This window comes from Pithys albifrons, chromosome 8 (genome assembly GCF_047495875.1).
Source record: "Pithys albifrons albifrons isolate INPA30051 chromosome 8, PitAlb_v1, whole genome shotgun sequence".
NCBI classification, from domain to species: Eukaryota; Metazoa; Chordata; class Aves; order Passeriformes; family Thamnophilidae; genus Pithys; species Pithys albifrons.
The window spans coordinates 9,863,561-9,876,436 of record NC_092465.1 but is presented as its reverse complement, the minus strand read 5'-3'; the positions used below and the strand labels follow the sequence as shown (position 1 = coordinate 9,876,436).

The following is a 12,876-nucleotide window of genomic DNA, read 5'->3' as shown; positions in this document are numbered from 1 at the left end:
CTCCAGCCACCCATAGCCCACGCAGAGCCAGTCATTCCCCATCCCTGGTCCGCAGCCGGGTGCTGCCCTGGAGACCCAACAAGTGTCTTCTTTCTCTGGGGAAGGCTCCAGTGGAGGAGGTTGCCCTGAGTATTTTCTGGGGCAAAATTCCCCTTTTACTAACACCAGCTGCTAGGCCAGTGTATTTGGGGGCTGTATGGTCTTAAGGAAACCCACTAGGGTAAACAAGAGTCAAACCATGCCACTCTACTCTCAGTTCTTAATTTCGTCTTGTCTACTGGTTCTACAAGGAAGGTGCTGATCCTGCCTGTAGAAGGGCTGCATCCCAGGTTGCATTTTCCCAGTGGGACTGGCAGGGCAGCAGCCATCTGGTCCTGAGCTGCCCAGCATGTCTCACCTGTGGTGCCAGCAGCCCGTGTTAGCTCTGCTTCAGCTCTCCAAGAGTGGGAGGCTCCATGACGACACCAACAGCTGCCCCCTAAACCCATCTCTGTGCTCCAGCTCCTTTAAGCTGCCACCATCTGCCCCACAAAGGGACATAATCCAGTTCATGCAAGGCCATTCCTAAATCCACCTGTACCCCCCAGTTTCTGAAGCTCTCCACCATGAGGTCCCCATACTCTCCCCTCCCCCAGCCTAGTAAACAGCGGGTGAGGAGCCGTATCACCTTCATGTTATAATTTGGCAGTTCCAAAGGTCAAGCCATCTCTAGAATATCCCTGACCAGGGACTGAAGGCACTGCTGCTGGAGGCAGGAGCAAATGGTCCTGTGAGAACAGGCCAAAACAACCAGCAATTAGCCCAGGAAGAGCCCAGGCAATGGGACTGTGATTACGGGCTCCATCTGCATGCACAGGATGAGAGGAGCAGTGGGGAAGCACCATTCAAGCTGTTACTGGTAAGCAGGTGTTTTGCCCCCCACAGCCCACATCTCTCCACTGCACAGGGGAAATTTGGGCAACAGAGACCCCCAACCTCTGCTGAGGCACAGGTGGTGTTACTTTTATTGCTGCAGAGTTGACATACAAAGTGGCACCCTCATTTTGGTGGGTTTCCTTAGGACTACACAGCTCCAAAACCTGTTGGTCTAGCAGATGGTGTTAGTAAAAGGGGAATTCTGCCCTAGATAATACACAGGGCACTCAGTCTTAGGGTTGGCGCTACCTGATCCAAGGTGCAATGATGAACTGGTGAATTATCTACTGGAAACAATCAGAATCTCTGGCTCACATCCTACTATTGGCATGTGATAAACATTTCTCACCATTTGGAAGAGACAAAGGGCTTTAGCACAACCCTTCCAAAGCATGTGGAATTAGAATTATACCAGAGCTGCTGCAAACAAGTCATTCTCTATGCAGCTTAAAACAAATTATCTTAGAACCAGGTGACAGTAGGTGACACGAAGGCTGAACTGCCAGACTAATGCTGTGTTGGTTCATTTGTCATGCACAGGAGACAGGACAACGAGAGCATCAGGATCAGCACACTGTGCCACAACCCCCACCGCCCCATCGAAAACCTCATGGTCCCCAACTACAACACCTCGCGCTGCATCATGGCCCACCAGCCCAGCGAGGACGGGATCATGTACATCTGTGGCTGCGTGGACGAGCAAGAGTGCAACGACAAACTCATCTTTGAAAACCACACCAACGGTGAGTGCTTTTGTTAGTGTTGTTTATGGGGGGAGCAGCACCCAGGGCCAATGATAAATCACTTGGATTTCCAGCAGAGCAGGAGATGCAGTGGCAGAAGGGGCTCTGTCAGCATCTTCTTTGACCTCCCTATATAAAAGCCAGTTAAAATCTGTACCCCATTACAGCTTTTTGCCTGTAACCAAAGCATCCTTCCTTGCAATACCTCCAGCCTTTGTCTGGAAACATTAGGTGATGGAAAATCCACTGTATCTCTTGATGGGCTGTGCCCTTCAGCACAGGCTGAATTAACCAGGGAACCCAAGGGCTGATGTAACCCAGTGTGAGTCAATGCTCTGAAAGCTCTAAATAAATCATGTCAGAGCAAATCCTGCCCCAGAACACACCTACAGGAACTGCTGGCATCCACCACAGCTGCAGCCCTAAAAGGTGGAGGTCCCGGGGTGCAGGGCTTGGCACACAGTGGTGCCTCCCCTGCCACTCTCCTGGGGATTCCTGCAGTGGAATTTCTCTTGGGCAGGGACGGCTGGAGGCCTCCTGGTACTGAACACACATGTGAACGAGGTTTGGCACGCCTGTGGATGGTTCTGCAGATAGCTGGAGATCCAATGGGAGCTGTAAATCCACAGGAGGGAAAACTAGGAGGCAGCTCATTTCTGTACCTCAGGAGGGTCGTATACTTTGGAAACACTTCCAACCAGATCCTGAGCCTTTGGGGGCTTGTCCAAACCTCCCTAAGTCCAAATGAACCAGGTTTATCCAAATGTCCATCAAGAATCTGACCCGTAACAAAAGCAAAGTGGAACTCCTCCAATTTTCCATAATCACAGAACAAGGAGATGCTGAAAATGAGCCTCAGCAGAACCTGCAAGCCAGCAGCATAGCTTCTCCCACAATGCAAGGAAAAAAGAAAAACTTCACATAAAATGCAAATTCTCTGAACAAACAAGCTACTTTCAATGGAGGAAAAGGATGCTAAACTTGGCAGTTCTTTGCAGCTTCCTCAGCCAAATGTAACAGGTACACACACTTCTAGGGAGAGATAGTCAAATCCCATTCCTGATGCTGGGATATGTAATTTCACACAAAAATGACAACTGGCTCATTGGGAATGCCACCCCCAGTGAAGGCTCCACAACCAGCCTCCTCCTGCCAGCCAAGTCAGAGCAAGACCAATACAGGTCTTAAAGAATTCTCTCCTCTTCGATCTGGGTCATGGGGCGAACTTGGCAAGTCCCAGGTTCACGGACCCCCTTCTTTACATCCTTTTCTTCTGGTTTACGGGATCATTTGCCTTTTAACTATTAACTTATGGTCATATTCAATGGTATAGACAACTCCAGAGCAGAGAAATATCTAATAGAGGTGAGCACTTCTCTGGCAGCTGAAGCAGGCAGATTTTTTCCTGTTTCTTGGTTCCTTAAGCCCTGCTTTCAGATCTGGACTGCTGAGTGGCATTGCCCTTGCACTATGGCTGCAGGGGACTCCATCGGAGCTCAGAGATCACACTAATGAACAAAAAGAGGCATCATTTCCTAAAGCTGTGCATGCAGGAGACCAGCAGACACCTTGGGAAGGTGCTGGGTAAGATGTAACATGCCAAGTCGTTTCCACCTCTGCTCCAGCTGAGCCTGGCCCTGGAGCTTCAGCTCCCCTCAGCAGGGATGAATAGACCCCCACAGTGATGCTCAAGAAGGTGTGGGTTTACAGACCTGTGGTTACTGCCAGAGCAGCTACATTTGCTCTCTGTAGAAGGGGTCTAAGCACTGCTGCAACCCCTGTGTATCAAAAGACTTCCATCAGGATGGGGCATCCTCATGGAGGGATTTCCTGAAGTTGTGTTAACTTCCCCTTTTCAGAACTCATGCACTCAACTCCCTTAAAATTATCTTCTTTTTCTTCAGAGTTTCAAAGATGGGATCCGAAGCATCGGGTAAATCCATTAAAGCAGTAGGTGATATCCAGGACTAACACTTTCCAAAATAAACATATTCCTGAGTTAGTTATTGATTTATATCAGTTTAGGTTGATCTTGTGGTTTAAACTTGATGCCTATTTTAGAAACGCTTTCACAGCCTTGCAGAAATTAGCTGCAGCACATTTTTTTGAAATTTGCCAAGGAAAATAGCTAAATGCTCTGTTTTTCCAGAACCTGAATTATGATCTGCACACACTGAGGTCAAGCAGCGAGAGTTTTGCTTATGGAACGATTCTTATCCCTCTTCCCCTGGGTTATTATACTTGGCAGAAAAACCTCTGAGTAAGATTTTACTTGAATATCTCTACTGAAGTCAGCATGTTTATTCCAGGAATCGCAAACATCAAAGGATCAGACAATTATATGTTGTGTGAGGGTTATGGCTTTGCGTGTGTGTGTTTGTGTGTGTGTGTCCCCTCGAATATCTGAAGGCCAACAGGGCTTTTAAAAGAAATAAAACAAAAGCAGCCATGCCCTGGCAGATAATGGGGTTGGTGTTGTAATGTGGTGAGGAAGGGGATGCCAACACTGTCAGACAGCACTGAAAAGATGCTCCTTTATGCTAATTAGGCAAAGCATCTCGGTGCTCCCCGGGGCTGGGTGGTCCTGCCCAGGTCCCAGCATCCCTCCTGGCTCTCTGTGTGTCACAGTGGTCCAGCAAAGCTCCAGCCCCAAACCACCTCAGATCTGCTGCGTTCAAGGCTTGCCTCGGATTTATCACTGTTACTTCCACCCCAGCTCTCCTTGCCATGAGTGCAAGTGGCACTTGGGACCCCCAAAAGGCAGTGAAGCCATTTGGGCAGCAGCAGCAGGAAGATCTCACGTGCTGCGCTGGCCGACCCAGGCGATGCTGGCCCGTGTCCTGGACCCTCCCGTCGATTAATCAAGCTAAATTTGAGACCAAAACCAAGTATCTCCCTTACTAACTGCCTTCATCTGGGTTCTGTGCCGGGATGGGTTTGTGCGGCCCCGCAACGGGCTGCGCTTCATTAACAGCTTCGCATATTTTCCTCCTCCGCGTGATGAAAACGAGCTGTTGCAGACCCGACTCGCCTTTGCTTTCCTCCCCGCAGGCTATTCCATGCTGCAGAGCAAAGAGGTGATCCCAGTGGCTGCCATCAGCCTCCTACCCCCGCTGCTGGTGGCGGTGATGATCACGGTGGTATTTTACCTCTGCCGCACGCAGAAACGGCGCAAGAGAGCCAAGGCGTGGGGTGGGAAACCGGGACAGCCCCCGGCGCTGCCGGAGCCGGGGAGGGCTGCGGAGCGGGAGGAGAAGTTGTCGGTGCTGATGGATGAGAGCCCGGCCGGCGCCAGCCCCAGCTGCGCCAGCAGCCGCCCCACGGAGCTGCTCCCCATCGAGCTGGACGAAATGGTGGGCAAAGGGCAGTTCGCGGAGGTGTGGAGGGCCAGGCTGAGCCACAGCCGCTCGGGGCAGTACGAGACGGTGGCCGTGAAGATCTTCCCCTGCGAGGAGTACTCGTCTTGGAAGAACGAGAGCCAGATCTTCACCGACACCAGTCTCAAGCATGAGAGTGTCCTGCAGTTCCTCACTGCCGAGGACCGCGGCTCGGGGCCCCGCCGGGAGTACTGGCTCATCACCGCCTACCACAGCCGAGGCAACCTCAAGGACTACCTCTCCCGCCACATCCTGAGCTGGATAGACCTGCAGAAGATGGCAGGGTCCCTGGTGAGCGGCGTGGCCCACCTTCACAGCGACTACACCGCCTGCGGCCGGCCAAAAATCCCCATCGCCCACCGGGACATCAAGAGCACAAATGTCCTGGTGAAGAACGAGCAGGAGTGTGTGCTCTGCGACTTTGGCATCGCCATACGCCTCGACCCTTCCCTCACAGTGGATGACTTTGCCAACAGTGGACAGGCAAGTATGACTCCACAGCCCTCTCTGGAGGACCTTTTGTGAGCAACCCCCCAGTTGTCCTGTGGCCACAATCCTCACCCACCCTGCTAATGCCTCTCTCCTCTTTGTGGGCAGGTGGGCACCGCCAGGTACATGGCCCCAGAGGTTCTGGAGTCCAGGGTGAATCTGGAAGACCTGGAGTCTTTCAAGCAGATGGATGTCTACTCCATGGCCCTCGTTTTGTGGGAAATGGCCTCCAGATGTGAAGTGGTAGGAGGTAAGAGCATTGCACTGTGGTTGCCATGTGCCTTTTTGCTTCCCTTCCACATCCACACTGATGGCACAGCACCTGATTTGAGGTGGCTCAAGTCTCTGCAGGGTTCCTGACTGCTGGCAGCAGATCCCCGTCCTGGCTGCCTGCTGTGCGTGCTGTGGCTCAAGGTGGGTGTCTCAGTGGTGAAGGAGGAGGATGGGACTCCATGGGGTCATCTGCTCCAGGTCCTGCTCAAAGCCAACCAGCCATCATATCACATCCAAGCCTGTGCTGGTGATGCAAAGGAAACCAAACAGGAAAAGTCAAAGGTGCCTCCCCCTCCTCATTTTTTTCCTCAGACAACATCAGAGTTTATGTTGCAATGGGAACTCGCAAACCCCACACTCGGGCAGTGCTACATCCCTCCTCACTTCCCAGAGCTGCATCCTGGCACCTGAAATTGAGTGTAGCAAAACATTTCATTAACTATACTGGTGTTAGCCCCTACCTGCCTTCTGCCTGCTCCCCTTTCCTTTCCTTTCCTATCTCACCTATTTACAATACAAACCTACAGGGCTGCAAGAACCTCTAGCAAGAAAGCTGCCCCAGCTGCCTTGCACACCCCATGCTTGGTATGGGAGGCCCTTGCCTGGCTCAGATGCCCTGTGCACCTTTTTATCCCAAGGCAGCATCCCAGCTCATCCATCCCCACTCATCTGTCACCTGCATTCATTTCCAGGCAGCAGATGGCAGAAATCAGGGTGGCCTCTCACCTCTGCAATAGGCAGTTTCTCCTGGGTCTCCCACAACAGAGGGTTGCTCTTCTGGAAGGGCTGTTTCTCTTCTAAGCCAATCCATGCCTCCAGCAGGCATCTGGATGCTGGTATCGTAGTCACCCCTCCCACTTTTCACCAGCGCAACACCTTTTAACTGCTCAAAGTATGTCTCACCCAAAGACAAACCAGGTCCTTTGCATGCATCTCTTGGGTTCAGGGAGGTGGTCAGATGGTTCCTTGATGTTGCCTCTGAAAACAACTGCCATGTGAAAACCCAGTACTACATTTCTGTGTTCAAATTCTCAATTTTTTTCCAGATCTGTGTATTTTTTATTTCTTATTCAGTGGACCATACCAAAACAAAGCTGGGAATGCACTAAAAACATCTTGTAATGCTGCTGTTGCTTCCTTGCAGAGGTAAAGAATTATGAGCTGCCTTTTGGGTCTAAAGTGCAGGAGCAGCCTTGTGTGGACACCATGAGGGACATTGTGCTGCATGGCAGAGGCCGACCCGAGATCCCGAGCAGCTGGCTGGTGCATCAGGTAAGCTGGAGGCAACAAGAAAAGAGCAACTCATATTGTCCCACCTTACTAAACCAGCCTGAAAAATAATGGAAAAGTGGGCTCTATTTCCAGCTCCACTGTGGCTGGCTAGACTCTCATAAGCCCCACTAGACCTGTTACTTTGGCGTCTAAAAGCCACCAGCCAGGGGTACAGCAACAATTTTTGATCAGTAGCCATGATCAGTAAGCATTTTGAATGCCTGGTGATGGGTTTCAGTTACCTTGAGAATAAAAGCAAAATGGAGCACTTCAGTGCAGGCTCTTCTCATGAGACAGTAAACCATCTTAGTCCATCCCACTTCTCCCCTAATCACTTTAGCCAGAAGGCCCTAACCTCGGCAAACAAGCAGTCTCTGGCACACAGCCATTCACAGCAGGCACAGGGGGGAAGGGAAGTGCATCCAGCCTTCTGTTTGCTTGGTTGTGGAGGTTTCAAGCTCAAAATCACCAGGAAAGCAAACCAGGAAGCATCTCCTTCACATGAAACACACATAAAGCTGAGAGCAGGGACCCTGCTAGGCTCAGGTCTTGCAAAGGGAAGTCTTTCACCAGCCTTCAGAGGGTCTGAAAGCAAAGTGTGTCAGCACAGAAAGCATAACCCAGTGCTCTAGAACAGCAAAACTTCAGCAGCAATGAGTGCTCTGTTCATCCACAAGCACACACAGGCCAAACAGCTACAGAAACACAGTTCCCTCCTGGCCCTCACAGGGTCCTCTACCCTAGGGCCATGATTTTTCCCACACACTAAGGACATGAGGGTTAACAGGCACTCTGACCGTGACTTTCACATGTCTTATGGAGAAACACCATCTGCTGATCAACAATCCCATTCACCTGAAAAACAAGCTGAAACATTGAGCCTGATGGCTTTCAGAGCCTTGCAGTTTTCAGTACATCATTTTGCAACATCCCCCCATAAAACACACTGCCACTGCTTCCATGGATGGCACACAGAGGCAGACTTTTCAAAGGGAAAGATAGTTTTTTGACCTTAGGAGGCCACACATTCCCTACAACATCTCCTCTCAAAACCATGTTTGTCCAAAGACTCACAACTGACCCGACTGACCAAAGCTGCAAACAGCATCAAATGAATCCATGGTTTCTGCTGCACCCCCAGGGAATTAATCAGTCAGCCAGTCCATGTCAGAAGTTCACCCAGCCTTTTTCCTTGATGAAGGCAAATACAGGAACCTCAATCAGCAATGCCACATATTTGAAGCCTTTGACTATTCATCTCAGACATTCATCTCCCAGGGTCTCTGATAAACTTTGCAACCACAGGAAAAACAGAGGGGCTTGTGTTGTCAAAATCACAGTGATAGAGCCAGACCATAAGTGGACTGACTGCAGTCACCTCCCAGAAATAACGCTGCTGTAGTTGGGTTGTTCAGCACATAAACAGAGCGAGACTGTTAAGACAGGAACTTTTATTAGACCAGCTGATGGCCACTAAGGAAGAGGAACAGAAAAGCTACATTATGTTCCTGAAGGTTTGCCCCTGACTAATCTTGGCTAATCTAATAAACGTCTCCTTTGAAGCCTAGCTTTTCTGGGCATTTTGCAATCATTCTGCCCAGGATGAGAAATTGGGCAGCACCATCTGCTGGGAACGTGCAGAAAGCCATCAGCTTGTGCCACTCCTGGGGGTCAGCGCTGGCTTCCTGTGAGAGGAAGTTCTGGGTGACACCAAGAAACAGTGACAAATCACCCAGCTGAATGAGGAGCACCCGCAGATTTTCCCACCAATGAAATAAGTTTCTTCCATATTTCAACCATTAGGATTGCTCTCAGTCAAGCAAGGACCTACGTGTCTAACCATGGTTTGATTTTCAGCAAGTCAGCATTAATTTCCCTGACAGGGCTGACTCACCCAGCATCAGCTCCAGGGCAACTGTTTGCAAGTCTACACAACAAAGACAGCTGAAGAGATTTATCCCCCAAGTTTCCCAGATAACTTAGAAACCCCTTACACTCATGTTTCTACCTTGTTTCATGCCCCAACACATTACTAAAAAAAAAAATATTTAGGCCAGATAAATTCCTGGATCTGGTTGTGAAGCAGCTGAACAGACTGATGTACTGGCCCAATGGGAGGGTTGGTGCAGGACAGGAAGGGGCAGCGGAAGCTTAAAGAGTCAATATTGCCACTAAAAATACACTTGTACAACTCAGCAACCTTTGGAATCTTGGAAAAACATAATATAAAAGCCAAACTAAATTAATTTTCTAAGTGAAACAAGATGCTCCAGTTGTACCATTGAAAAGAGCATCATCACTACTTACAAGGCAAACTGCAAGTAAGTGTCTTGATTTCAGGGCAAAATAAGCACAGAAAATCTAATGACTAAACCATTCGACAGTGCCATGCTCTGTTTGAGAACAGGCTGACTTTAAAAGCTTCACCTAAGCAAGCTCATTTTTGCATGTAATCAATTATCCTCAAATCCTTTCAACTAAGCTAATAAACAAGTGACGTAAGAGGTACTGAAACACACCATCTGTCAGTTTTACTGCACAATCCTGTTCTCTCCAATCTGTATCTATTATGGAAGATTTAGTACAATGAACCCTAACAGAAAGCAGTGAGTTCTGAGCAAGGTGCAGGACAGATGACACTGACCCTACACCTCTGTAGGACTTGCACTTTCCTCCTGTCTGGCTCCGTATGAGACTTTAGGGTTTTCTCAAATGCAAATCAAGAAATACACAAAACCCACTGAGAAACATGAAGCTTTATTTAGAATAATGATTTTTCCACTGTGTTCCAGCCTTAGCTGACAATGATGCCAAAAGCAATAGCACATGATAGGAATTACATGGGCAAAGGAAGGTTCAACACAGCTTCTGGTGTTACTAACTTAAGAGTGGGAAAATTACCAGCTGAATTCTACCATTTACTTTGTTTCTAAGACCAAAATACTGTGAATCTTTTCAGAGCACTACACAATTGGACCAAAAAAATATATTGCTGGGAGACATAAGCATTGTAACTGAGAGGAACGACATGTCTTCTGGAGCATGCGGGGAAACACCCATTCCTACCTCAACCAAAACTCTATTTTGTGATGAGAGAACAAGATTCAACTGCACAATGCAATGAGTATTTGGCACAGTGCATTCTCAGAATGCCACTAAAACTAGAAGTCAGACTTAGGAAATTTAATTCCAAACTTGGCTTTGGACCCCCTCACCCCACCCAGGTGTAACACCCAGAGGCCTGGGCTCACCTACCATCCTGCAGGTCACCCATCTGCACCTCCCCTGTCCCTCCTGATTTTAGGATCCTCTGAACAGGCAAGGCTGAGACAGGAGATGGAGGTCCTGTTTCCTTCCAGCCCCTACTAAGTCCCACAGCCAACCCAAGCCAACTTCCAGGGAGGATTTCCAGGGAGCATGGGAAGTGCCTGGGAGCAGATCCTGGGTGAGCCGAGGCTGCTGTTTTAACACAAGCAGTGCCAGTAATGGTGGAAGCAGCAGCACTTGCCACAACTTACCAAGGCTGTTTCCTCTTGGCCAAAACCAGCATTTATGCAGGAGGCTGTCAGAAGTCACAGTAAAACACTGCAACTGTGTTAGATCAGCTCCTCTTCCTCCTGCCTTCAGATCCTAATTTGAGCCCTTCTGACTGCAGGGGATGCGCTTTCTGTGCGACACCATCACGGAGTGCTGGGACCACGACCCCGAGGCTCGGCTCACCGCCCACTGCGTGGCCGAGCGCTTCAACCTGATGGCACAGATGGACTGCGATGACATCCTCAACAACAACACAGACAACGAGGCCAGCAAAACAGCCTCTCCAGGTGGGGAACACCAGGACAGTGACGGGAGCAGAAATATGCAGTGACACAGCAGGCAAAAATCCTCATCATGTGGAACAAGAGGATAAGGGAGAAGCATTTTAGCTGATGGGAAAAAACCCACCTCGCTGTGTTTTTCAAAATGGAACTAATCTAGTACATAACTTATTTATAAGATCTGTTTCCTCCCACAGACACAGTGAACTGTGGAATCAATACTTTGGTTACATTATACATGAACTGATTTTGTACTTACTTTAAATGTATAATGATGCCAATGCATTCTTTTTATTATTTTTTAAAATAATAATGTTTAATCTTTTATTCATAAGCACCTGAATTCCATGTCTTTTTTAAGTCCTCCCATATTGCCATGACAAGCTCCTTTTCCAACTGCTTACTCTGCAGAGATCAAGACAATTTTCCCTTTTTAATGGTCACACACACCTCTTGTAACAGCAGGAAAAAACGTGTTGAAATGTAACATACCTTGAATGGAAGAAACACTGGCACCCAAGAAAATTACTCATTGATCAGTGTCCTTAATATTGTGCAAAGATACACAATAATCCAGTCTGTAAAAGCCTGATATACTTACTGCAACTCCAACACAGCTTTTCTCACTGGAGAATTCCTGAGTGTACGATAGTTCAGATGGGCATGTGAACTTTCTTTGATAGAAAAAAGAAGTCACCAGAGTAGACACTGCTGTTTCACTCTAAAAACTCCCCATGCAGGGTATCGAGACAACTCCTTCCCCTGTCAGACCAGTTTCCAGCCCCCTCTAGCCAGATCTGTGCTATAGTAACAGCATCAACACAAACTTGTTGGCTAGTTCTTCTTGCAACTCTCACACCTCTCTGCTGAGTTACCCCACCTGAGGAAGCACCATCGGACAGAACTGAGACCTTTATTCCCATAATCACCAGACCAAGCCAGGCTGCCTCTGTTCTGAAAAGCAATAAAGGAAAGGTAAGTCATAACTTGCTCTGAACCCTGGCACTGTGCAAATCTCTCTACCCTTGGGAGCAAAAGGGAACAAAAACCTCAGGTGCTCCTGAGCCCTGCATGCCCACAACACCTGACACCCCTACACAGAGGTGTAACTTTCAGGATAGCACTGGAAAGGAATTTCTTCCTTGCCACCAGGCAGCTGCATGGATCAGCCCTGAAAGAAGGGCAAGGAGCAAACTGTACAACAGCCCTAAGCTCTCCACAGCCGAGGCTCCCCAGTGTGGAGCAGGGAAGCAGATGTGCAGGGCTCGGTTTTCTAAAATGCTCAGTTATGACAGTACCAGCCCATACAGAAAGCTTTTCTTCTCTAGCTATTGTTTCCACAGCTCCTAAATTAAAAGCCTAGAACCAAATTGTCCCTGAACCCTTCAAAGGACTGAAGGGGAATTAATTAGGTTACATCAAATCTAAATAACAAAAAATTTGCTTAGCTACACATACAAGTCCCTACCTGCAACTGTGACCACACCTGTTGTTCTAACTAATCTTCACCTGGCTGCTACCTCCTTGTCATCATACAATTTTCCAAGCAACCCTTTTCTAACCTTCTTGAATCACATCATTCCCAGTTCCCCACAAACACACCTTTTCCACCCACCTGACTTCAGTCTCATTTCTTCAATGTATTAACCACTGCTCTGGCCCATGGGGCAGCTTTTTTTTTCACAGAGATAAAAACTGCAGGAACACACCAAACCCTCCTCAGGCTGTCCAATCTTTCCTTCCCATAATACTTTGTGTAGAATTTCCATACTAAGTTTTGCACCAAGTTGTTTGGATACCCTGGAACATGTTTACGTGGTTTTCCAAGTTCACCTCAAAAGGCTTTAAAAAAGGACACTGACCTGTTTTTCCCACAGGTGACAGGGACAGAGGGGGGGCCAGCCTGTTGCAAACTAGACACTGAAGGCTGCACCTCTGATTCTGATGGCTGAAATCCAGATTCTCCTGGGGAGACAGACTTAATCCTAG

General features: G+C 48.6%; 1 protein-coding gene across 1 annotated transcript in view; it reads left to right on the top strand.

Moving 5' to 3' along the window:
- Positions 1-11,224, top strand: part of LOC139675324 (TGF-beta receptor type-2-like) — a 31,914-nt gene extending 20,690 nt beyond the window's left edge. Inside the window, exons 3-7 of the mRNA XM_071562851.1 lie at positions 1,456-1,658; positions 4,710-5,518; positions 5,633-5,774; positions 6,942-7,069; positions 10,725-11,224. Of these exons, the coding sequence (XP_071418952.1) occupies positions 1,456-1,658; positions 4,710-5,518; positions 5,633-5,774; positions 6,942-7,069; positions 10,725-10,937 (1,495 nt within the window). The 3' untranslated portion in view covers positions 10,938-11,224. The remainder of the gene's footprint in view (positions 1-1,455; positions 1,659-4,709; positions 5,519-5,632; positions 5,775-6,941; positions 7,070-10,724) is intronic.
- The last annotated feature ends 1,652 nt before the right edge of the window (positions 11,225-12,876 follow it).